Raw genomic sequence first — 25,569 nt, 5'->3', positions numbered from 1 at the left:
CCCTCCACCCGCCTGATTCAGAGGGGCCGCAGGCAGGAGAACCTGCGGACCCTGCTGAGCTCAAGGCGACGTAGCCATTTTCAATGATTTTAGACTGGAGAAACACTTCATTGATTGCATGAACCTGGAATAATTAGGTCTGTTTACAGTATAGTAAGGATTCAGAGCTGTTAAAAATTATTTTTTGGTGTGGTATTGTGCTGAATTTAGTATCCTCGTTCACTACAGTTTTGATTATTCTGCATAGCAAATAGGCCACCAAATGAATGCACTGAGTTGAATATGCATCTCTTTTTGCAGACACCCCCAGCAGCTCCAGTTCTGGCCTAGAGACTGATGTAGATGTTAAAAAAGAGGTCCCACCAAATGCAGAAGCAAACCCAAGCCTGGCGTCCAGTGACAGCACATCCCACGAGCTTTCCAACCTCCGGCTGGAGAATCAGCTCCTGCGGAACGAAGTGCAATCTTTAAACCAAGAAATGGCATCATTAATTCAGCGAGGAACAGAAACCCAAAAAGGTAGGGAAATGTCTGGAAAGGCGGAGATGACCGTTGTGTTGTTAACAATATGAAATTACCAGGCTGTTTCCAGTGAACCACGAGAGAAGCAAAGCTTATGCCACAGGACTGTCCTTCCCTATCAGCAGTAGCCTACTGTGCTCCTCCCTGAAATTCTTTTTGCAAGGTGTTAGAGACCATCACAAACAGTGTAGTGGGATTTCTAGTAGATGAGGACATTGGTAACAGCTGCCCCTTTTCTGATGGAAGTGGCCTCATGCTGGAAGTGAATTGCTATTGGGATGTAGGGGAGCCCCTGAATAATTAATTAACACCCCCATAATAATTGTTATACTGAAAAAGAGCATGCTTTGCCTTCAAATTAGGGTGTCTGATGCAATTCTTCTATTGGAGACTGACCACCGCCTAGCGGTGATTAGATAAGAGAGCAACCTCCTATAGGCAACTTGCTGTAATAGATAAGTGAAGGGACTATGTCATGGAAATTTACTAGAAAAAACTCAGTGGAGGCGGGACCTTTGAAATAAGATAAGTTTGTGTGCCTGCCTGTTTGCTTCTGTGTGAATAAAACTGTCTGTATGCAGAATGATTTTAACTCAGTCTTTGGGGCAGCCAAGCCTGACTGGGTCCTGCTTTTGGTACCAGAAGTAAACCTCCCTTCAAACCAGAAATTCCGTTCAGACCTCGTTATTTTTCTGCTACATTTACCTGGTACATTGCATGGGAAAATAATGGGGTAGGATATTTCCTTCCCCTTGGGATGGCTGCATAACCGTCCGCCTTCCACCCTCGCGGCAGGAAGATCAGATTAGGTGCCACGGTCACATTTTTGATCAAGTTCAGCTCTCTCCGCCCCGGTGGGGGAAGGTGTCCAGTCCGCCAACCAAGATCCCGAGCCTGGTTGAACAACGTGTGCAGGGAATTCTTTAGGATTGTGAGTATGAACTGTCTGGGAATCTGGAATTACCTCTCCTTAGGAGAGAAGAAGGGTCTGATCACCCCTTAAGCACTGTCCAGTAGGCTCCACTCTGGCACTGAAGCACAGAGGCTAGGATCTGGGAGGATTTCTGTGGTGTGTGTGAGTGAGAGGAGGCGCAGCCTCTAAGCGAAAGCGGACTCTCTTTTGTGCTTTTCCCAGAAGGGTGACTTCACTGGGTCACGAGAGAGAGGAAGTGAAAACCCCCAGGGCTCCCTGGCTGTCCAGACTCCTTACTGGAGGCTGCTGTTTTCTGTTTTCCCTAGAAGTGTCTTGTCTAAATGTCTGGTGCCTGGGTGGAAATCAGTCAAAACCCCCGCTAGAATACTTGTGTAAAAACTTTTAGCAACATTTTTGTGATGATTATGGAGTCAAACTGACTCCTGAAACTCTGAAAGCATTATATCAGGAAGACTGGGTGGCCTTACATGTAGAATGGCCGCCCGGGGGTAGCTTTGACCAAGGCTTGGTTCACAGAGTTTATAAGAGTGCAGTACAGTCCCCAAGTCACGCAAATCAGTTTCCCTATGTTGATAGTTGGGCAGCAATGGTGCAGAACTTTTACTGGTGGCCAGAGAAATTGCAGAGGATGTCAAAGAAGTGGGCTCAGAGGGCCGCTAATAAACCTGCAAGACAAGTTATGGTTTTGCGCTGAGACGTGTTAACAAAAACAACTTCTGCAAAGAAGGAAAAGCCCCCAGTGTTAGATGCCAAACCCAAAGACCTCTTGGCCAGTCCCCCGCCATATGTCCCAGCATACCCACCTCTCCCGAGGCCAGCAGCTGGAGGAGGTGCCGGGGCAGCGGAAGGCAAGGCTGATGGCGAGAGCCAAGCGCAGCCAGATAAAGGCGCTCCAGAATCCTTTGATGAGGAGAACCAGGAAGCAGAGGCAAATGAGAGAGCCGGGGCTGTGAAAGGGCGAACAAGATCTCTGCGAACTTTAAACCCAATCCAGCAGCTGTTTTCTGAACGATCGTTTCATGCAACAGCCCCCCGTTACTCCACACCTGTAGCCAGAGGTTAGCTGCACATTTTAATTTGCCCCTAGAGTTTTCATCCAACACTGAACTTTCTCCCAGTACTGAGCAAACTTCCAGCTCCTCTACCGCCTCCCCCTCAACTTTTCTGGGTTTTATATCTGGCTCAGAGGGCTCGCTGCTAGCTCCCCTTCGGGAAGTTCACATTCCTCAACAGCCTGGTCCCAGTATTGAGACTCGATATATGTATGTGCCCTTCACTTCAAGTGATCTAGTAGTAAATTGGAAAATCCATATGGTTGCATTCTGACAATCCTACCCCAATGACAAATCTGCTAACCAGTATTATGGCTACACATCAGCCCACCTATGCAGACTGTCAACAACTTTTACTGACCCTCTTTACAACAAAGGAGAGAAGCAGCATCCTGCATCATGCCCGAAAACATGTAGAAAAAAAAGTCCCCCCAGAAACCGCAGATAGAGAAGTGTGGACAAGGGCCCGTTTTCCTGCAACAGACCCAAATTGGGACTCTAATGGCTGCGAGTCCAAACAGAATACAGGCAGGCAATCTTAGAGGGGATGAAAGAGGCAGGCAAGAAGCCTATTAATATGTCCAAAGTCAGTGAAGTTCTCTAGAAAGTAGATGAGAGCCACAGAGCTTTTGCTGAGCACTTGATGCAAGCATTTTGAATGTATACTCCATTCGATCCTGAGGCTGCAGAAAACTTGCGCGTGGTGAATATAGTTTTTGTCACTCAAGCTTATGCTGACATCCGCAATAAGTTCCAGAAGCAAGATGGCTTTGCTGGCATGAATTTATCCCAATTGCTAGAGATTGCCCTGAAAGTTTATGCCAGTCAGGATGTAGACCAGAAGTGGGAGAAAGATGAAAAAGAAGGCTGATCTGTTGGCAGCAGCTTTGGCTGGGCAGCCATCTATGAAAGGCAGAGGGGCTGTTCGGGGGCAAGGAATAAATGGTGGAAATCAAAGATCTGCAATGACTAATTTAGACCCAAGCCAGTGTGTGTATTGTAAAGAATTTGGGCACTGGAGAGATTCATGCCCAAATAAACCCCCCTCCGCATACTAGAGATCCAGAGTGCCCCTAGACAGATGACAGGACTAGAGTTTAGAGGCTGTGGGAGCAGAGGAGCCAGAGGAAGAGGCAGAGGCCAGGTCCAGAGCGGCAAATATCGGAGGAACAAAGAAGAGCCTATCTACGGTCTGGCTGGTCTGGAAGGATGGGATGACTAGAACAGACCGGGCACCGATGGTCCTGGTCCCGTGGAGCCCATGGTCACAGTTGATATTGGGGGTTGGGAGATTCCATTCCTTATAGATACAGTAGCTGCACGATCTGTGGTGCCTGTTAAGATTGCTCCTTCAGTTCACAAATACATTAATATAATTGGAGCTACAGGGCACAAGCAATCCAGACCACTTCTAGCCAAACGAACTTGTACAGTAGGAGGTCATGTAGTCCACCACAGTTTTGTCCATTTACTCGACTGCCCGGTGCCGCTGATGGGAAGAGACCTGCTTTCTAAGTTGCGGGCCCGATTGACTTTTGATTCAGAGAGCCAAATGAACTTTGAGTTGCCTTATACAAACCCAGAAGGCAAACTACAGTAATAAGATGTATATGCCTTAGAATGCCCCCGAGAAGAAGAGTGGCGGCTTTATCAATCAGCTCCTGTAATGGCCATGTCAGAAGCCTGGTTTCAACAATTTCCAGATGTATGGGCAGAGGAAAACCCGCCTGAGTTAGCAGTAAACCATGCGCCTATCAAGGTAGAGTTAATCCCGGGGGCTGCTCCAGTCCGAGAACGCCAGTACCCAATACCCAAGAAGGCAGTAGCTGGCATCCAGAAACACTTAGATAGGCTCCTCCATTATGGAATTCTTCCTGAATGGAAGTCTCCATGAAATAGCCCCCTTTTGCCAGTTCAGAAGCCGGGTACCAATGATTACAGACCGATGCAGGATTTATGAATTATTAATTCTTGCACACACACTTTGCATCCTGTGGTACCCAATCGATATGTCTTGTTGGGACTTATACCTGCCTCAGCCACTTATTTCTTAGTTGTGGATCTCAAGGATGCGTTCTTTTGTCTAAGACTGGCACCTGAGAGTCAGTCACTGTTTGCCTTCCAGTGGGAAGAGAAAGAGACTGGTAGAAAGCTACAATATACATGGACCCATTTACCCCAGGGGTTCAAAAATTCGCCCACTCTCTTTGGTAATGCCCTCAGCAAAGACTTGAGCTGGTTCCCAACTGTGCCAGGAGAAGCTGTGTGCCTTTAGTACGTTGATGATACCCTGATAGGGGCCAAAGACTTACAGACCTGCCAAGAAGCCACTTCTACTTTGCTAACGCTCCTAACTGAGGCTGGGTATAAAGTGTCTCAAAAGAAAGCTCAACTACGCCAAGAGACAGTGAAATTTTTGGGCTTCCATATATCCCAGGGCAGACGGCAGCTAGGCAGGGAGCGAAAGGAGACTGTGTGCTATTCCTGTGCTCACTACCAGGCGCCAGCTGAGGGAATTCTTAGGAGCAGCAGGGTTCTGCAGAATTTGGGTCCCCAGTTTTGCTATAACAGCTAAGCCCGTGTACGAGGCTACAAAGGGGAAGTACCAGAAGTAAACCTCTCTTCAAACCAGAAATTCTATGTGGACCTCGTTATTTTGCTGCTACAGGGATATATCTCAGTACGATGTTTAGCTTAAGAATGTGAACTCTGGGACACAGACGTTCCCAGTTCAGGTCTCACCTCAGCCAGCCCTAGGTGGCTGTTTGCAAGCCACTGTTTTCTTGGTCCTCTTCCATTACTGAGATGATAATGCTGGGTGCTTTTACAGAGTTGTTTCTTGTATTACAAGGATGACATATTAAATCGCTTTGGTTTCATGGAATGCGCTATAAAAATGTTGAAGGATATTATGGATTATTCACAAAGCTGGTGCTTTGTTTTTGAAATCAAATACGTGATTTGCAAATAAAAACACAAGATCGCTTTCAAATTCTAGTTGTAAAATTATCTGGCTCCTTGACAGTCATAAGGCAGTTTTTTCTTTGGTTGTGCAGAAGAAATGCAGCCTGTAATAGTGGATGCAGAATTCAGCATTCTAAGAATCTTGATCATTTTGAAACAAAGAACAATCTTTTCATTATGCATGCATTGCAAAGGTTATGTTCTAAAGTAACTGGACAGCGGCTGTAAAATTTTCCAATGTAAAGAGAGATGGTTGGATAAGACTTCTGTTGCTTGAGCATGAGACTGTAGTGTCTTCATCTTTCCTGTGTCCAGAAGAATCAAAGCAGCAAACATTGTCGAATAAATAATGTAAAACAACAGAAAATATGCAAAAATGCCCAATTATTCATACTCTGCAAAATATATAGAATATAGCTTTTTCTTGGTGCAGAATTTTGGGCTGCTTGGACAAACACCCCCTGACCACAGAGTTCTCTTTGACTTTGTTCCTTCTTACCCATTTTTCTTTTTTCCTTCTTAACCCAATCCACTCTATTCTGCTCCTCTAATTTATTCTCACTGCAGCACTTTGGGCTCAGTTTGGTGTAGTGGTTAAGTGTGTGAACTCTTACCTGTGAGAACCGGGTTTTGATTCCCCACTCCTCCGCATGCATCTGCTGATGTGATCTTGGGTCAGCCACAAGTTCTCTCAGAGGTGTTCTGCTCAAGAGCAGTTCTGGGAGAACTCTCTCAGCTCCACCTATCTCACAGGATGTCTGTTGTGGGGAGGGGAAGGGAAAGGAGATTGTAAGCCACTATGAGACTCCTTCAGGTAGTAAAAGGTGGGGTATAAATCCAGCTTCTCCTCCTCAGAATTTGTGAGCCACCTCAACATTTTAGATCTCTGATCACTGACTCTTGAAGTTGACTGGGCATAACAAACTTTTTGGACTATCTCCTAATAATTTCCCGCTTTTCTTTCTTGTTCTTTAAACTTTTCTCTCTTTTGTTCCTGTACAAATGATTCAGCCTGTGATTTTTAACAAGGCAGCACATATTTATGGCAGAATTGTTAATGAATCTATGAATGTATTAACTTCCTCTCCTGTATGGATATACCTTATACAAAGTCAAACCATCAGTCCACTTAGCGCACTATTTTCTTCTCTCCATCTTCCATCCACGAGGCTTTCACTGGTGATAGAATTTGAACCCAGGTCCTTGTGCATGCAAAGCATAGTTTGGAGATGGGATAGTGTGCTACGGTTCCCTATGCTTTCTCCTGTGAGAATCTTTCCTCCTTCCCATAGTTTGCTTTGACAAAAGTGAATTATGTCCTAAGCACAGCTAGTGTTAGCCAGAATTGCCCTGGGATCCAGAGTCTGAAACTAAGATTTAAAGTGGGTTTTGCAAGCTCTGTTTATGATGGTATCTGCTTAACACTGTCTTGGTTGGAGCTGTGATCAAAGTAAATAGTGAAAAGGGGGGGGGGGATTGAAAGGTCTGGAGGAAGGGGAAGGGAGTGGGAGTGGGAAGAAACTGCATAAGTAAATGGCCCATGGTTCTCCCCCCTCCCTGTGTGTTTTCCAGCTGTGATCAGGTTATTAGGAGCATTGTGTCTGCACAAGGTCAATATACTCACGCCCCATTAAGCTTATTTCTTGTTGCTGCCTCATTTCTGGTTCCCGAGAGAATCATGCTGGGCATGCAAGAAATATTGACTGTAAATATGCCAGAAATAAATATGCATGTCAATCATGCTAACTTTTGCTGATTTGAATCATGCAGAGTTGAGCAATGCCCGAGCAAGGATTGAAAAGTGGAATGGTGACAATTCGAAGAACGACAGGCTTGTTCGCGAACTTCAGGCTCGGGTGGATGATCTGACGGAAGCTGCCTCTGCCAAGGATTCCCAGTTGGCTGTCCTGAAAGTGAGGCTGCAGGAAGCGGATCAGCTTCTGAGTTCACGGACCGAAGCTCTGGAAACCCTGAAGTCGGAAAAATCTCGGTATGCAGAAACCTCCGTTCCACTGTATTAACAGGGGATTCAAACTGTCTTTGCTTTCTCCAAAGCAGTGGTCTTCAACCTTTCCTGACCCAAGGCCCACTGAACATGGTACCCCACCGAGCTAAAAGCATGTGATGGGAAGTCACATGATATCTGAGTCAAGTGGCCACATGTTACAGGAAGAGAGGGAGCCAGACGTTTGAGCTCACTGGAGTGAATGCTGAGACTGTGGGCAGTGGAACAAAAGAGCTGGGCAGGAAGGACAACAGCCCTGAACAGAACTCAGTAGTGGAGGCATAAAAAGTTCCAAAATAAGTAAAAGAAGTACATGAGATAAACACCAGGTGGCTTCCTGTAGTGAGGCCAAGGATCAGAGCCACAGAGGAATTTTTAAAAAGCGTTTCTCACAAAAATTACAAAACCTTCCATTTTAAGGGAGTTTGTTCTTGTTCTTTTCTTTTTGGTAGAAGAAGAAAAAGTCCTAAGTACAAAAACCATCCTTGTCAAAGGAAATAATTTAACTTTGGATTTTTTGTTTTCTCTTCACAACTTTGTTGTTTGAAAAACAGAAGGTGTGCAAGTTAGTGGATCAAGGGTGTGATCATATGCAAGAGTTACCTCAATCTTTCAGTGGTGCTGTGAGTCCAGTCCACTGTTTGTCTCAGTATTGGTCTAGTTCTAGGGTAGCATCAAAAGTTGGATTTGAAGGTTCCCTTTATGATGGGGCCCTCTTCCAAGACAACAGGCCTTTCTTGGTTGCTTGGGGAGTTCCTCCAGCAGAAGACTTCTTGTACCAATGGAAGGCTCTTTATGTTGCAGGAAGACTATGCTGTTAGTGGAAACGCTAAGAATTGAGACATACTGAGACAAACAGTGGACTGGACTCACAGCACCACTGAAAGATTGACGTAATTCTTACATAAGAAGAAGAATTGCAGATGTATACCCCGCCCTTCTCTCTGAATCAGAGACTCAAGAGCGGCTTACAATCTCCTATATCTTCTCCCCCCACAACAGACACCCTGTGAGGTGGGTGGGGCTGAGAGGGCTCTCCCAGCAGCTGCCATTTCAAGGACAACCTCTGCCAGAGTTATGACTAACCCAAGGCCATTCCAGCAGGTGCAAGTGGAGGAGTGGGGAATCAAACCCGGTTCTCCCAGATAAGAGTCTGCACACTTAACCACTTAACCTCCCTCAGGGAGGGACGGTGGCTCAGTGGTAGAGCATCTGCTTGGGAAGCAGAAGGTCCCAGGTTCAATCCCTGGCATCTCCAAAAAAGGGTCCAGGCAAATAGGTGTGAAAAACCTCAGCTTGAGACCCTGGAGAGCCGCTGCCAGTCTGAGAAGACAATACTGACTTTGATGGACCAAAGGTCTGATTCAGTATAAGGCAGCTTCATATGTTCATATGTTCAACCAGTGCAATAAGATTGCACTGTTGATCCACTAACTTGCACACTTTCTTTTTTTCATTGGGGGATTGCCATAAATTGACTGTGGCTTGATAGCGCTGTATGCACATTCACTAATCGCATAGGATAAATTCTAGCATACTTTTTAAGGGAAAAAAGTCTCAAGCATATATGACCACTGGTCCAGTCTAGAGCTGTCTGTTCTGTCTGGCAGCAGCTCTATGAGGTCTCAGGCAGAGAAATGACATGCTCAGCACCTTGCAGCTTTGGACTGGATGTGGCAGGGATAGGGCATGGGAGATTCTGTGTGCAAAGGACACATTTGGCCACTGGTGTAGCCCCTAAACAATCGTATTTATTTTGAAAGCAAAGAATGTGCTTTCTTCCTGTGTCAGGTTTACTGATTCCTGGTCTGTCTGTCTGCCTAGAATAATACAGGATAACTGTGAAGGGAACAGCTTGCACAACCAAGCTCTTCAGACTCTTCGGGAGAGGTTACACGATGCAGAGTCTGCGCTCAAACGGGAGCAAGATGGCTACAAACAGATGCAGGTCAGAACAGCAGAATAGCTGACTCCTTTTGCTGCTTGACGACTGATCCCTAAAAAGCACAGAAGGGCACCTTCAAATATTGTTATTCCTTTTGCACTCTAATGACCCGTTCCGGGGAGTGAGGGAAGGCAGTCTTCTGTTTCCTTCAGCTTCAGTGACTCCTCTTATTTATCCCATCTGAGATTCAGCACAAATACAAGTAGCATTTTTGTGAGGTTGGGTTGATTTCTGTTGCCAAAGGAAATTGAAACAGAAACAAAACTTGAAACAGAATAGCTTGTGCAATAAATTCAGTGCATCCAATGTTACCTCTAATTCTTTTTCCCCACTAAGCAGAGCAGTTCACATCCTGAGCCGGATATAACTGCTGTCATCTTAAACTGGGCAATGGGCAGTGCAAGACCTTGCGCAGCCCCAGGTTGCTGCTAAGTGGGGCTTCCTGTGTTAATGAGCAGCCACTCATGCATACAACTTAGAAGAAACACTGAGTGCATCTGCAACATTGTATTTTCTTATCCCCTCTTCCTGGGAGTTGCAAGGGCCTGTAAGAAACTGATCAGTCCACTTTGCAAACTGGGACCTGAAATAGCAAGTGGCTGTTCAGTAGTGCTGTGAGGCCTTAGGTGGCAAGTGCCCACTGGCCAGCCAGCCCAGCCTAGTTTGGCCTGTTTGCTGCCTGCTAGAACTGGTGGCTAGGCAAGCCTGCAGAAGCTGAATGCAGCCCTCCAGCCATGACTGGTTGGTTATCTGCCAGGTGTCTGGTTGTCTTGGGAGGACTGCATTGAAATGTTTCACTCTCCTTCATGTTTGGGTTCTGCCTTTATTACTGACAGTATTTTGAGCTTCCCCTGCTTATTTGGTAGTAAAAATGGCTTTTAAAACCTGCTCCTCACAGAACGAGTTTGCAGCTCGCCTCAGCAAAATGGAAGTCGAACGTCAGAGCTTGGCGGAAGCTGTGACCGCAGCTGAAAGAAAGTGCACAGAAGAGAAGCGGAGAGCCGATGAATTTCAGCAACACGTCAAAGTAGCCAAAGCCAACCTGGAGTCTGCTAAACAAGAACTGGTTGACTACAAGCAAAAAGCTACACGCATTCTCCAGGTGAAGCCATTAATGTAACTCCTCGGATAATATTGTAAGCCTTGTCAGGAAAGTGATGTATGCCGCAGCACTCGCTTATTATTAGAAGCTCAGTAAAACTTCCTTGTATGAAAGTAACATGCTTTAGCCTCAGATGTTGAGGAAAAACAACAGAGAGGAGCCGTCCCCTTTAAGTCCATGTGTGGGTTCAAGATGTTGTTCCCAGATTCAAATAGTGCAGGTAGTGTACATAATTGAGCATAGACTCTTGGGATTGTGATGCAGGTGCACTAACATCATTATGTTTTAATTCACAGTCTAAAGAAAAGTTGATCAACAGCCTGAAAGAAGGCTCTGGCATTGAAGGCTTGGACAGCCAAACAGCCAGCATCATGGAGCTAGAGGAGCTGAGGCACGAGCGAGAAACACAGAAGGAGGAAATGCAAAAGCTTCGGGGGCAGGTGCAGCAGCTGAGGACGGAGCTCCAGGTATGGACTAACGTGCTCTGATCCTGATGTTTTTCCTTCCTCTCCTTGTATAGTCAGGTGGGAGAAGAAAAGTTGGGCCTCTGTGATGTAATGGAGAGAACACAGATCTGTGGACTGCAAAGATCTCTTCCTGACTGGAGATCAGTTGCACATTCTAGTTTTAGCATGCAGCAACAACTCTCAGTGGAGTTGTTGAGAAGATTGTGTACTTGGTCCAGAGCTCCTTAGAAGAAACTGGAGTAGAAATGAAGCTTAAAAAGAGAGAGGTCTTTGGGGCCTCGCACTGTTTTGTGTTCTGTTGGTTCAGGCAACAGATGTAAAAGCAGGAACAGAAATGGAGGTTTTTCTGCTCCCTTTCTCCCGCTGTTGCTGCTGTAATACTTCCAGTATGAAGTCTGGAGCAAAACTTGATTGCTGCCCCCTCCCCACTGCCTCAGGCAGGATGTCTGTTTGGTTTTCTTTTTTATATTCAGACTTCCATATGACTATCAAATAGGTTGTTTGGATCTTTATTATACTTTTTAAATCTCCTGTTCTGCTTTTTACATTTTGAAATCTGTTCCAGTCAGGTAGGGGGAGTGGCTTCATGACTGCCACAAGACCGAGCCAATCAGTGTTGTGCACAGCCCTGCTTTAAGGAAGGGGGACAGTAATTTAAGAACACCAGGATTTGACAATCAAAGCCCTGCAAAGCTGGCTACTTCTTTTCAGAGCAGGAAAACTGGTGCCCCTTAGCCACTGGAGAAGATCTTACTTATGCAGTGAGTGTGCTTTGGCAGCAACTCGATGCTGGAAATGATGCCAGTGACTACCAGCTCAGGAATTTGGGGTATTGCTGATGGGAGGGGATACACCGAGAAGTTGTGAATTTAAAAAAAAACGCCACCAGATAGCTGTACAGTCATTTGGCTCTGTCAAATCATTTCTGTAGGCAGAAGGATTTCTGCCCATGGAGTGTGACTTTTGCCTCTCCCTTACTGCTGCAGCCTGGGAGCAGCATTTCTGGCTGCAGCAGGAGAGGGAAGACTGTAGAGTCATGTGCCACGACAGGAAGGTCCTTCCATCCATGGAGGCACTTGAGTGGATTCAAGCCAATGTGGTGACTCTTCTTTGTAATATCCAAAGGATGATATGCGTGAGGCTGAGCTCAGGTTAAAGATTGTGTGTGCCCTTCAGATGAAGTGGTCCAGTGGAAGCCCCAATAGCCAGGCACCCAAATCGTCCATGGACACAGCTACCAGCTCTGCTTCATGACATCTGAAGATGCTGTCCGTGGGACTGACTTGGCCCACAGGCTGTGTGCTGGGGAAACAAGCATAAGGATTGATCATATGCAATGGTGCAGAGGTCGGGTACTAGCTGATGGGACCAAGTTTATGACAACCAATACTTTGTTTTGTGAAACTGCACCAATGAATAATTATCCGTAGGATATGGAAGCACAGCAGATGAGTGAAGCAGAGTCCACCAGAGAACAGATTCAGGATTTGCAGGACCAAATCTCAGTGCACAAAACAGCCAAGCAAGAAGTCGAGGCTGAACTGGAGAGGCAGAAACAGGTATGTCGATTGGTTTTGCTGTCCTTATGTTTATGCAAGTGAAATCTAATTTTGCCCCTCCCCAGGCTTGTAATACTGGTTTAGATCAGAACTGCAGGACTTGCTGTGGGTGCTAAGGGAAATTTTCAAAGTGATCATTGGTCCTATAGAAGGGGAACTGCGGAATGGGTGGAGAGTATAACTTCTAATAAACTGACTTTTGAAATGTGTTTGAACTACTCAAGAGCCAGTGGTCCCTAAGTTCCCTGAGCTGACAAAGACTCCAGCTACCAAATCTAAATGCTGGAATCAAGCCCAAAGACCCAGAAGAAGGATGGGTTGTAAAGGGAGCCTTTGTGTGATCTGGAATCCTACTGTGGCTCATCATCATCATCAGTTTTTTGTATTTTGTGTGTGTGCATGCTTGAAGGTCGTAATGACTTCTGATGACTTCTGGTGATCCCTACTGGGTCATGGAGGGTGTTCAGAGAAGTGCCTTGATATAGCCTGCCTCTGCCACCCGCACCTGGTATTCCAAGGAACTTTCCTTCAAAATACTTGGCAGGGTCAGCCCTACTTAGCTTACCATGAGATTGAGCTTGCCTGGGCTATCCAGGTCAGGGCGGCTGTGGTTCAATATTATACTTCTGTGGACTAATTTTACTGCCTTCAAAGTCCAAAGTAGATGGTGGCAGATCCCTTCAGGTAAAGAGGTCTAGCACGTGTCCCAAACAGTTGTTGTACTGGCCTATATGTGCAGCCTGTGAGAAACCCACTGTATTGCATTTTGATGTAGGTGAGTGGTAAGGGAAAAGGACTGTGTCCCTTAAATATGAACATTACTAAATGATACTATAGCTTGATACTACAGCTTGTTGTTTTGGCAGATAAGCAAGATCCTGATGAAGTCCTTATATATGTGTGTGTTTATGCTTCTCCAAAGTGGTCTCTCAGCCACTTTGAAGAACCACCAATATGCTCTTAGAAAGGTTACTGGTTTTCTGCTGTCTCATCTGGGATTTAAAAATGTGTGTGTGTGAATATATTTGTGAATAGCTGTTGCAAAGTGAAAAAGGTTTCATGAGAAAGTAGATGTTTAATTTCCTTTCCTTCTGGGAATTATTTATCTTGCAGGATTACCTGTTCCTTTCGGATATTCCATATTAATTAGATGGCTGCAAGACTGCCCTTATGAAAAGGCAACAGTTCCCATTTGTTCTTCTGAGCTGGCTGCATAATGTTTACTATCTATATTGAACCATACAGTGGTGTTCTATTACCACTGTCCTTTTGAAGGGCTGTCCTATAGAGGATGGTGTGGAATTGTTTTCTGTGGCCCCAGAAGGTAGGACCAGAACCTTATCTAGGTTACCACCCTAAATTTGTAGGTTGAAATTAAAAGAATTTCCTGCTCAACATTAGGAAGAACTTCCTGACTGCTAGAGTGATTCCTCAGTGAAACAGGCTTCCTTGGGAGGTGGTGGGCTCTCCTTCCTTGGAGGCTTTTAAACAGAGACTAGATGGCCATCTGACAGCAATGAAGATCCTGTGAATTTAGGGGGAGGTATTTGTGAGTTTCCTGCATTCCTGCATCTAGATGACCCTGGAGGTCCCTTTCAATTCTATGATTCTAAGTACTGCTTGGGTACCCCTTTATGACTATGAACCAGGAAGATCATCTAATGTTGAAATCCAGTAAGAGGGACTTCCACTTGGCATACTTAATCATAACACTTCTCTAATAATCATTGCTAGATATATGTATTTTACAGGAGCTCCGCTATACTGAAGAAGAATTGTACCGGACAAAGAATACATTGCAAAGTCGAATATCAGACAGAGAAGAAGAAATTCAGAAGCTGAGAAACCAGGTAATGATTTTCTGCCATCAGGGATCTGTTTGCTGAACAGATTGTTCCCACCTCCCCCATCTTCTGTTCCTTTTGTGCTGCTGAAAAAGCAGTTCAGGGAACCCTTGGTAACAATGTAAGATGAAGGATGGAGAGGGTGAGGACTGCCGCTCAAGTGGGAATTCCATGGAAACTGCAAAACCAGCAACCCCCCTCCCAGTAACAAAACATATACTCATGGAAGGATATCTTTGAATCCAACTTACAGGCTTTCAAGAGGGCTGGTGAAACAAGGAGACTGTGGGGAAGGAAGATCCATCTCCCTGAGCATGTTGTGCTGACAGCTAGTAAAACAGAATCCCTTATCTCTATTCAGTGGCACAGGAAGTGTTCAGTTTGGGGATGGATCTAGCTATATTTTTTTCAGTCAATTGCACCCAATTCCTCTCCTTACTACAATCCCCATCCCACATAATTTGCATTATTTCCAGCATGTACTTTTTTTGGTGGTCATTGGGGAATCCCCCTTCCCTTTCTATGTCAGGAAAAAAGCTAGTTGGATCCATCACCTCGAGGTTGGACTATTGCAATGCTCTCTACATGGGGCTGCCTTTGTGCCAAACCCGAAAGCTGCAACTAGTGCAGAATGCCGCGGCCCGGCTGCTGTTAGGACTCCCAAGAAGGGAGCACATCCGGCCAGGGCTCCGGGATCTGCACTGGCTGCCAATAGCTTACCGAGTCCGGTACAAGGTGCTGGTTATTACCTTTAAAGCCCTATATGGCCTAGGACCTGCCTACCTGAAGGACTGTCTCTCCCCACATGTTCCCCAGAGAGTACTGAGATCGGGAGCTCGAAATCTCCTAGTTATCCCCGGGCCAAAAGAAGCCCGCTTAAAATCTACCAGGGACCGGGCCTTTTCTGTTACAGCCCCTTCCTGGTGGAACCAGCTGCCGGAAGAGGTGAGGGCCCTGCGGGACCTTGCCCAATTCCGCAGGGCCTGTAAGACAACCCTCTTCCGGCTGGCCTATGACTAGCTGGTACAAGAAACCAAGTGTAGTTATACTAGATGTCTGCTGTCCCTAATGTTTTAAATGGCTTAAATGTCTTAAAATTTTAAATGTATTAATTATTTTAACTGTTTTTATGCTTAAATTCTATTTATGTGAAATTTTGTGTTGTGAGCCACCCTGAGCCACTTGTTGGGAATGGCGGGATATAAATCATAAAATAAATAAATAAATAAATCTTTATGGGGTGGATTCTACCATTCCACTGAGCAACATTTGATTTGATGGAAGAGTCATTTAAGGCTTCCTTAGACTGAAAGAAGGCACCTTGGAGGATAGTTGGATCCTCCTCATTGGTCCAAAGTTCTTGAATTATGCTCTGAGGCCGCATAAACTTGGTTGCAAGCAAGCAGTTCTAGGTATGTATTGTTACAGTAATCAGTTGGCAAGCCTTGCTTCTAGGGGAGATGTACAAAGAGGAAACCAACTTATTTAAATCATCATGATTTTACCTCCAGCCACCCTGTACTGTAGTATCTCTTCTTGTTTGTTTCATTCCAGCTAACCAACAAAACACTGAGCAGTAGCAGTCAGTCTGAGCTGGAAAACAGGCTACATCAGCTGACAGAAACACTAATTCAGAAACAGACAATGTTGGAGAGTCTCAGCACAGAGAAGAACTCCTTGGTCTACCAGCTGGAACGAATGGAGCAGCAGCTGAAGGCTGTCCAGGGAAATTCAACCAACGGTCCCTCCATTAACATGGCCGGACTTGACAGCAGTGAAGGTAAAGATGGAAAAATGACAACAGCCAGTGTCCTTGCAGCCATTTTAGCCGAGTAAAGATGACTAAAAATGGCTCAAATAAATAGTTGTATTTTAGCTAAATTGGCTGAAGCCATATCTTGCCTACAAGTTTCACTGATGGAAAGATTTCTAACCATGGAGCACAACAACATCCATGTTTCCCACCCTGTAACCCCAAATGACACCCCAAATTCTGCTTCTGGGGTTCAGGGGAAACCCCCCCCCCCGAATAGCTGGAAAAGGGATTTAGAGGTCATTTGTCACCGAATGGAGGAACTGGTGAAAACCACCTCTTCCCCTTCCCTTTATGCATGTGGGAATGCATAAAGAAGAAGGGGGTTGGTCTGTTCCTACTCTGTGTCTTGAGTTTGCACACCTCTCCATGCAACTCCGTGTCTTGGATTCTATGTATGACTCCTGTGTGCACTACATAAGTCTTTGCTATTGAGAATGTTTCCTTTCTGCCTGACCTTCAGTTTGTGGAAGATCGTGGACCCTCGTGCAGCTGGAAATTTTACAGAAAGAGGGAACATTCTCTGGCAGAAACTAGATAAGCATATGCAGTCATTCATAGAATCCTCTCAATCCTCTCTGGGGCTTAAATGCCACAGAAGGTTGGCCAGGTAGATCAGGAATGTTACTGCATAGAGTTAATTATGCTATGCACTATGTGGTTATTGCTGTTTTTGTGAAGCTGTTTGGTTCTTTTGATAGCATACTTTAAAAATCTGGTTTGTTTGTCCCTGTGTTAATTTCTTGGCTGCCCTGAGTTCTTCTGTGCAGCAGAAAGGGAGTGTGCTAATTAACTAACTGAACCAGAATCTTCTCTGTCTGGCCTTCTACCGCCTCTTCCAGTCGGGGATGGAATGGGAGGTTGAGAAGACACCAAGGGGTGCGTGCATGAACTCAGCACACGGTTTTTTTGTTGCCACGTTGTTATTTGTTTAGGGATTTCTCCTCCTGGCACTACATAGCATTCAGGCCAGTTTACAAAAATATCAGTAGACGCATAAACCTACGTAAGGGTGACTAATGTTCATAATTGCTGATATGTCAGTTTTCTGTTGCTATTTATTTATGTAGTGAATTTTTATGTCCCCTCTCCAGATACCTGGTACTAATTGATTTTTTTGTTTTAAAAAAAACTATCTAGGAACTCGTATGCGAAATGTTCCTGTCCTTTTTAGCGATACCGACGTTAACATGGCAGGAATGTATGGCAGAGTCCGCAAAGCTGCCAGCAGCATAGACCAGTTCAGGTGAGGAAATGGCACCATTGTGGGCTTTCCCCCCCCTTTTTTTCCTGTAAGCAAATGGGAAGCTGACTCAGCGGTGGAGCATCCAGTTTGCGTGCTGAAGATCCCAGCTTCAGTTCTTATTATCTCCAGTTAAAAGGATCAGCTAGTAGGCAATGTGGCAGACTTTGACCTGAGATGCTGGATTGCTGCTGTCAGTCAAAGTAGATGATACATACTTTGCTAGATCAATGGTCTGACTTGGTAGAAGGCAGGTGCTTCGTTTTATAGGCTTATTTTGACTTTACTCCTGTCTGCAGCTGGAGTTTAAATGCCGTCTTCACCTGCCTCCCTTTTCTAGTTCTCTCAAAGCCAGGGCTTGAATTCAGAAGGAGCTCACAGGAGCACAGCTCCTGAACCTCCAGCCAGAGTCTGCATGCAGTGGAGAGTTCTCTCCCTGCTGCACACAGATCCCGGGGCATATGCAAATGAGATATGCTACTGAGCTCCTGCACCTTTTTTCCTACAAAATGACCCCTGCTCACAGCATAGCAATTGATGTTGACTGGGAAAGAGGAGTCAATTTTATTGACCATTTCTCCAGTCCCTTTGATAATTTATCAAAAAAGAATCCAAAATTGCATTTCTTAAATGAACGGTACTATCCAGAAATCTGCATTACTCCATTTTACTAATTGAGTAAAATCTGTGGTAAGGTCATTAAAGGTCGGGGTTGGAGATAGTGGCAGAGCTTACAGGTGGCAACAACTCTGTGGATTCCCCCCCACCCCCACGTTCTTCCAGATCTGCCCCCCGCCAACTCATTCTGTGAGCTTTTCCACAGGACCAGACTTCAACCATTGTCTTCGATAATAGATATAATTGCATATAATGTGGTTTTGCATCATGCTCAGCATAACACAGAAATGAAGCCCTGAAATGATTATGCCTTTCTGGCATTACTGTACTTGCCTTCTCTCCCTCCCCCTTCATACATGTTGTGGCATTATTAAAGCTTTCCTGCTTTGTTAATAATAATGTGGAATCTTTCATCTGGAATTTTTATTTCAAAACCGGCCAATTTAGTTTGTGGCCTGTGGCCTCTTTGAGGAAGGCCCCCCTGCTTCTAGTTTTGCCAAATGCACAAATCAGAATTGTTAAGGTGGGCGTTCTTATAAAGAGAGCAGAACTACAGTATAATGGATCAGCTCAAGGGAGTGACTTCTATAAGGAATAAACTTTTCCTCCGTTGATTGTTTTCTAACCTTAAACAAGAATTCTTGTGCTCTCAACCTCATTGCAACAATTGATTTTACTAAGAATCTTGTGGTTAGATTGAATTGTTTTATATAAGGGATAAATGTTGCCTATATTGATTGTTTCCTTGCTTTAAGCGCATCTTTTGTTTGCTTGTGTTGTTTTTCCAATTCTTCAGTTCAGTTGTTATGTGAAAAATCTTTGCTGTTAGACCGAATTATCTTGTTATCCTTTGGCCTCTGCTCAAAGGATTGACTGAACATTCTTTCTCATACCTCTAATCTGCCCAGCTCCAAGGCCTTATTCTGTTTTACCAGAAATCTTTCCTATTAGATTCAGATGTTTTTACAATGCTTTATAATTTGCTTGAATGGCAAACCACCCTGTAAAAAGTCTGCCGTGAAAACATTGTGAAAGCCACATCACCCCAGAGTCAGAAATGACTGGTGCTTGCACAGGGGACTACCTTTACTTATAATTTGCTTGAGAATAGATGTAATAGTTCGTATTGTATTTGTAATCCTCCCTGCATTCCAATGAGAAAGGTGGACTGTAAATGAAGATAATAATAGCTAAGAAGACTTAAATTGCTTTATGCAGACTGAACAAAAATCAAGTGATGAGGCTTGGATTTTATTGAAGTTCTTAAATAGGATCCAGAAAAGAACTAAGGGATTGATTTTTGCCATGAAGCAAAATACAAGAAAAGAAATATTTCTTTCTCTAATGCTATATTTATCTTGGGTACAGCATTCGATTGGGAATCTTTCTACGACGGTATCCCACTGCAAGGGTGTTTGTAATCATTTATATGGTAAGTTTGTTTGATATACTCAAGAATATTGTGTTTTTAGTCTCTTTTGCATCACCTGTAACTTTACTCTGACAGGCAAGTGAATGGCATACATAAGAAGAAGTTAGATAGAATTAAGTTTAGCATTTTAACACACTTCATGAGGAACCCTCATCTTGGAGTTGAGCAGCACAGCAGATGTTTGTGTTGTCATTGTAAAAAACCATTTTACATATCAATGTAGTTATACTTTGCGACTGTTTCTCCTAGACATAAAAAAGCTGAAAAGTTCCGTAGTTTGCTTCTGTGAAGTAAAAGGGGGAGGGAAGCGTGGCATCAGTGGTCCTTATGGAATTACACTTGTTTATTTGTTTTATTTATACCCTACAATTTCCCACACTGGGAACCCAAAATGGGTCACATCATTCTCCTCTCCTCTATTTTAGCCTCACAAACAGCCCTGTGAGGTAGATTAGGCTGAGGGTGTGTCACCCAGCAAGCTTTCATGGCATGAGTGGGGATTCAGACATGGGTTTTCCAGATTCAAGTCTGACACCTCAGCCACTAGATCACACTGGCTGTCTTGATACAGTAGCATTTTCAAAATGCAATTGACATTGTAGCTTGCTGTACAAAAGGGTTAAAAACCACACAGCAGCTTAAAATAAAATTACTTTTGTGAGACCTGAAGAAAACCCTGATTTCAGTGTAAAGTCATAGTGGTAAAACATTTGGAGTGAGGAGCAAGACAAGAGTCAGAGAGGGATCCTTTCCATGCTTGATGTCCTGCTGTCCTTTAGCTTGCATGGCACTTCTGTGGTCTGTGAGTGTGCCCTAGAACTTGTCTGTACAGAAGGTAGCAAAAAAAAGTGTGTCTGTAGGGGACCCACTGAAGGTTCCATCTCTAAAATACCCCCTTCCCCCAGTCCTTTGAGGTGGTTGCTGCTGCTACTTCTCTTTCAAGTACTGACTACAAGAAAACTAGTCCCCCCACCAAAGTGTGCTATCTAGGAAGAAGAGCTAGAGGGAGCTCTGTTTACTTTCATCCCTCAAGGCTGGGCTTTTCCTTGCTCAGGTTAGGTCTAACATCTGAAGCTCTTGGCTGTTCCTTACTGTAGCAAGGAAGAACGTGTATGGGGCGGGGGGGGGGGGGGGAGGATTTGATCTACAGTGCCCTCTTTTCCCAGTCCTTTGGAGTTACTATTGCTTGATGTTAGACTTCTGCTGTCAACCTTGTTCTGCCAGGGTGGAAAAGCTGTCAGAGAGGTTCACCCTTCTGCCTTTGCAGGATCAGAGCTGCTCTCTTGTTGTCCTGTGTCACCCTGCTTCACGTACAGTGTTGTCCTGGCCTGTTTGGGCCAGCACTCTAGTTCATGTTTTGAGTGTACAGTCATATGAACATAAGCAGAGAGTCCTGATGGATCAGACCCATGGTCCGTTTAGTCCAGCATCCGGTCTCACACAGTGGCCAGCCAGTTGCTCTGGAGAGTCAACAACAAGGCTTAGAGGCCAAGTCCTTCCCCTGATGTTGCCTCCTGGCTCTGGGATTCAGAGGTTGGAATGGTTAACATGAGGCAGATTTGACAAGCCTCAGCAATGCTTGGGGGCCATTTTTTACAGGATTGCAGGATTCTGTCTGTGAAGTGTAATTTTTCATATATCTGGTGTTTCCAGAGCAATGGTCGCTGTCTGTACAGCTAAGCTTTTGCTGCTTTGGTGGTCCCCCAAAAAGAATGTGGGTCAGACCCTGTGGAGAAATTCTGCAGATGGAAGTGGGGTGATTTGTGCTGATTTCCCTCTCCACCAGCCCTCTCACTCCCCCTCCTGGAGCTGTTACCTTGCGCCTCTGGGAGCAGTATTTCCAGAGGCATTTTGGTTTGCAGTAGGAGGGGAAGCATGAGAAAATCGTGTTTTGCTGACAGAAACCCTTCCATCAACAGGTATTTCTGTCAGGATCCAAGCCTGTACCTGTTTTTATTTCTTGAGTGAAGGGGGGTGGGGAATCCAAAACATATGTCGAATTCCCACCATTTTCCACTAGAGGGAAGAGAAGTCTGTGGTTAACTGAGGTAAATTTTACAGTTATATAAGAAATCCCTTTTGCACTGCTTCTCTACTGAAATATTCCCAGTGTTAAAATCATACACTCCTTTCCAGAGAAAACATGCTGAGGCTAGGGCTTCCATTTTTCTGGGCTGCAGGATAGTGAAGTGCTGTGGGAAGTCAGAACCAACACTACAGGCTGACCCTTTTATTCAACATCTTGTCTCCCTGCTAGCTCTGAATATTAAATCAAATGGATTCTGTAAATTTTCCTCCACTGTTAAAATTATTCACAGCCCCTCTGCCCCACAATCAGTGGCTTTTTAAGAGGCACAGTTCTTAGACTAGTATCTAAGCTCAGTTAGCATCTGCAGCGTGAATCATCAGGGCTTCAGCCTTTTCCCCAATCTAATCTGCAGTCTCTTCAGCCACCATTGTCGCTTTCTCCAGGAGCCTTGCGCCAGGATCACTGTGCATTTTGAAAGGCTTTTTGGAGCCCGACAGGAAGAGCACTTTTTTTCTGGTCAATCATGCAAAGTCTTTGTTGCAACAAATTTAAGTGTGCACGCTCTTGATTTGGATGGAAATAAAAAATCAGAACTTGTAGGAGGGTTTCACAGAAAGCATTTGTCATAGACTTTGGCAAAGACCGTGTGCACACGCAGCCTCCCATTGTCTCTTTATATTTTTATTGAATTTTTTAAAAAATATACAAGTTAATATCAATATTTATATTCATATAAGATTAATTAAACTTATGGAATCAGGTTGTAAACAAGCATAAATACTTACATGCATACAATAAAATATCGAGTAAGGATTTTAAGTTATAAAGATGTATCTAGATATGTAGACCATTTTCTATCCAAGGAGAGAGGTCAAGATGAAAACAAAAGATTAAGACAATAATTCCTGTATCAAAACACAGTTAATCTAATTGAACCCATATTATCATTAAACTATTAATTATGCATTGCTATGAATTCTTAACTGCGTACATATTCTCTATGCAAACTATTACAGGTTATTCCAACATTTACTATCTGCTAATTATAATTAGGTGCGATCCACGACTAGCTCAGTAAAAGAAAAGGAAGGTAGAAAAAGAGAGAAATAAAAGTGTTAGTAAATAGAAAAGAAACAAAAAAACACAACTGAAGGAAAATATTATAAACTTTTTTATAAGTAGAGAAGATCAAGATATTCTGGTTTGTGTGGGTTGAATGTTATTTGCTGTAATGAACTCAATAAAAGGAAACCATTTCTCTGTGAATTTCAAGTTATCATTGTCCGAGTTTGAATGTTGGTTATGATCTGTAATTTTTTCTAGTATGACAATGTCCCATACCTTGGATAATCAGCTGGAGACTGATGAAACTTGAGGTTCTGAGGATTTCCATTTTGAAGCAATTAGGGTTTTTGCTGCTATCAGCATGTTAGTTATCAGTGCTCGCCTAAATTGAGGTACTGTTGGATCTTGCCAGATGTCCAGGAAGATCAGTTGAGGAAGTAATGGAATTTCATATCCTGTTTTAATTTTGATTTGTTGTAAAATCTCATGCCAAAATGAAGTAATATGAGGACACTTCCACCAGCAGTGGGCAAAATCACCAACCACCACAGTTTTTCCAGCATAACGGAGAGTGGTTAGATGATATTAAGGATAGTCTTTTAGGTGTAAGGTACCACTGTGTTATAATTTTGTAAGATATTAATTTTGAACTGATCAGTTTAGATTAAATTAGAGAACCAGATCTTGTCCCATTGGTCATCGCTGAGAGCTATCCCACAATTATGTTGCCATTTTGACTGGCATGGTAAACGCTATCCAGAGAAATCAATATAGCATAAGTTTTAGAAATGATGCCTTTGTGATTATAGTCCGATTGTTTAAGAAGTAGGTCAAAATCAGAGTGAGGAAATGACATTACTTTTTTCAAGTTTACTTCAAGTAGAAGAGGTATATTGAAGCTGCAAATAAAAGTACCAAGGAATCTGTTGTTGCAGTTTTCTTTCCAATATATTTTTAGGTAATAATCCAGAATTATCAGCTATATCTACTAGTCTTGTTAGTCCTGCTTGTCTCCAGATTTCTGCAACCTTTGCTTCATTGCCTGGAGGAAACCAGTTTTGGAATAAAAATGATGAGAATCTGGAAATAGCAGCCTCCCATTGTCCATTGCAGCTTGTAGATTACAACCCGGTATTGTGTGTAGCCAATGGAGTGTTGGATTTTGGGGGAGATATAAAGTTTTAAATCCTCACTCTGCTGTAAAATCTGCTGAGTCATCTTAGACCAATCACCATGGGTTGGATCCAGACTAACTCTTCTGCTAACGGAAGGGGTGGGGTAACTTCGACTAATTCCCCATTCTGATGCACTGTTAGAAATGTCTCATAAGCAGAAAACTTAGTCTGGATTCGACCTTGTTAGCGTAATGTGCCTCACAGGGTTGCTGTAAAGATAAAATGAGACGATCCCATATGTGCATACCTGAGTTCTTTAGAGAAAGGTGGAATGCAAACATGACAAATTATGTGACTGAGTGATGCTTCCCCCCTGCAGTTATTGCCATCATGAGAAGAACCCCATTTGCATGCATCAGGCTTCACCTCCAGCATGTAGCTCAGCGCTGTGCTCAGTGGATGGGAGTAGCTCCTGCTTGTGTGGTGCTCCTTATGAACCTTGGAGCCCTGTGGGGCTCTGAATGGGGAGGTTTTTGCTGCTTGTGGCTTCGTTGCTATTCACTGGCTCTCATTTCTCTTTTATTAGGTGTTGCTTCACCTGTGGGTCATGGTGGTTCTGCTTACCTATACTCCAGAGATGCATCATGACAATCCAAGCGGGAACTGAAACATGATCCTGAAACAGCACTGAACACTGACAATTAATAAAGTTTTTACTGCTGATGTATTTAAAACAACTGATTCTCTGGAAGGGAAAAACTTTGAAGAACAGGACAGCTGCCTCGTCTGTTCTGTTGCTGCTTGGGCAGACTTAAATTATTTGGCAGACCTTCTGAGTTCCTTTCACTTCCATAAAGCAAAAGCAGTTTCCTTGATAAAAGGCTGCTTGAGTGAGCTGCGGCCTCTGTTCCGTTTTCATCATTCTCCTGTAAGGGTACATGCACATCAGAGCCTGTACATCTGCAGTCTGCAAATGTACATGCTGTATTCTCAATCCTATAGGAAACAGGCTGTAATCAGGGAAACCGATTGTGCTTAGAAGCCAAAATAAACTGTTCAGTTTTTTTTTCCCAGTTATTACAGTTGTTTCTACACCTTTTAACCCTGTAAAAATATAAATTCAGCTTTTCTTTAATGTATACATTTCTGGCAAATCTGACAGCTGTTTGGTGGCATTTATCTTTTCTGTAAATAGCTTTAAAAAGAGAAATAAAAAATATATATATTGCGTTAATTTTGGTCCTTTAACATGTTAGAAGCATATCTTCCAGAGTAACGCAGAAGAGCTGGTGTTTGTAAGCTGTGTATTTTAATAGTCCTGTATAGCTGTGTACATCTAGAACTGTGAGACTGAGCGTGCCTTGGCATCTCTGAGAGGGACCACTAGCTGCCTTATTAAAAACCTTTCACGGCTTCAGAGATTCATGGTATTGTGGGCATTTTAATTGTAAAGAAATATATGCAGATTCAAACTAGGTTTGTATTCATGAATGTGTTGAATATTCCTGATCAAATGAGGTTGCCAGAAGACAGTGAAAACAGCAAGTTAATTCAGAACTGTTTTTAAACACTTGAATCCTATATAGCATCTTTTATCTGTGAACTATTGATCAGCCATTGCAAGTTCGCTATGGCCATTTGATGCATTTTCTCATTAATAGAAGACTGTCTTGCTTTCTCCCCCCACCCCCCTGCCCTGGAATATACATCTGAGAAGTGCAGCAATGAGTCAGGCAGGAGAATTGGAGCTCTTAGGCCTCAAGGATATGATTGTACAGTGTGAGCACAGATATTGGTCATACAATACTGATATCGGCCATAACATTCTGCATCTGTAAAAACTCAGTTCTCATTTTTTCA

General features: G+C 43.8%; 1 protein-coding gene across 1 annotated transcript in view; it reads left to right on the top strand.

Annotated features, from left to right (window-relative positions):
- The window catches only part of GOLGA5 (golgin A5), a 36,022-nt gene extending 11,085 nt beyond the window's left edge, over window positions 1-24,937 (top strand). Inside the window, exons 3-13 of the mRNA XM_060261855.1 lie at window positions 301-519; window positions 7,243-7,462; window positions 9,302-9,425; window positions 10,321-10,524; window positions 10,821-10,991; window positions 12,422-12,550; window positions 14,302-14,400; window positions 15,949-16,174; window positions 17,348-17,453; window positions 19,437-19,500; window positions 24,296-24,937. Of these exons, the coding sequence (XP_060117838.1) occupies window positions 301-519; window positions 7,243-7,462; window positions 9,302-9,425; window positions 10,321-10,524; window positions 10,821-10,991; window positions 12,422-12,550; window positions 14,302-14,400; window positions 15,949-16,174; window positions 17,348-17,453; window positions 19,437-19,500; window positions 24,296-24,376 (1,643 nt within the window). The 3' untranslated portion in view covers window positions 24,377-24,937. The remainder of the gene's footprint in view (window positions 1-300; window positions 520-7,242; window positions 7,463-9,301; window positions 9,426-10,320; window positions 10,525-10,820; window positions 10,992-12,421; window positions 12,551-14,301; window positions 14,401-15,948; window positions 16,175-17,347; window positions 17,454-19,436; window positions 19,501-24,295) is intronic.
- The last annotated feature ends 632 nt before the right edge of the window (window positions 24,938-25,569 follow it).

Source organism: Heteronotia binoei, chromosome 21 (assembly GCF_032191835.1).
Source record: "Heteronotia binoei isolate CCM8104 ecotype False Entrance Well chromosome 21, APGP_CSIRO_Hbin_v1, whole genome shotgun sequence".
In the NCBI taxonomy this organism is placed as follows: domain Eukaryota; kingdom Metazoa; phylum Chordata; class Lepidosauria; order Squamata; family Gekkonidae; genus Heteronotia; species Heteronotia binoei.
This window is presented reverse-complemented; position numbering and strand designations above follow the sequence as displayed.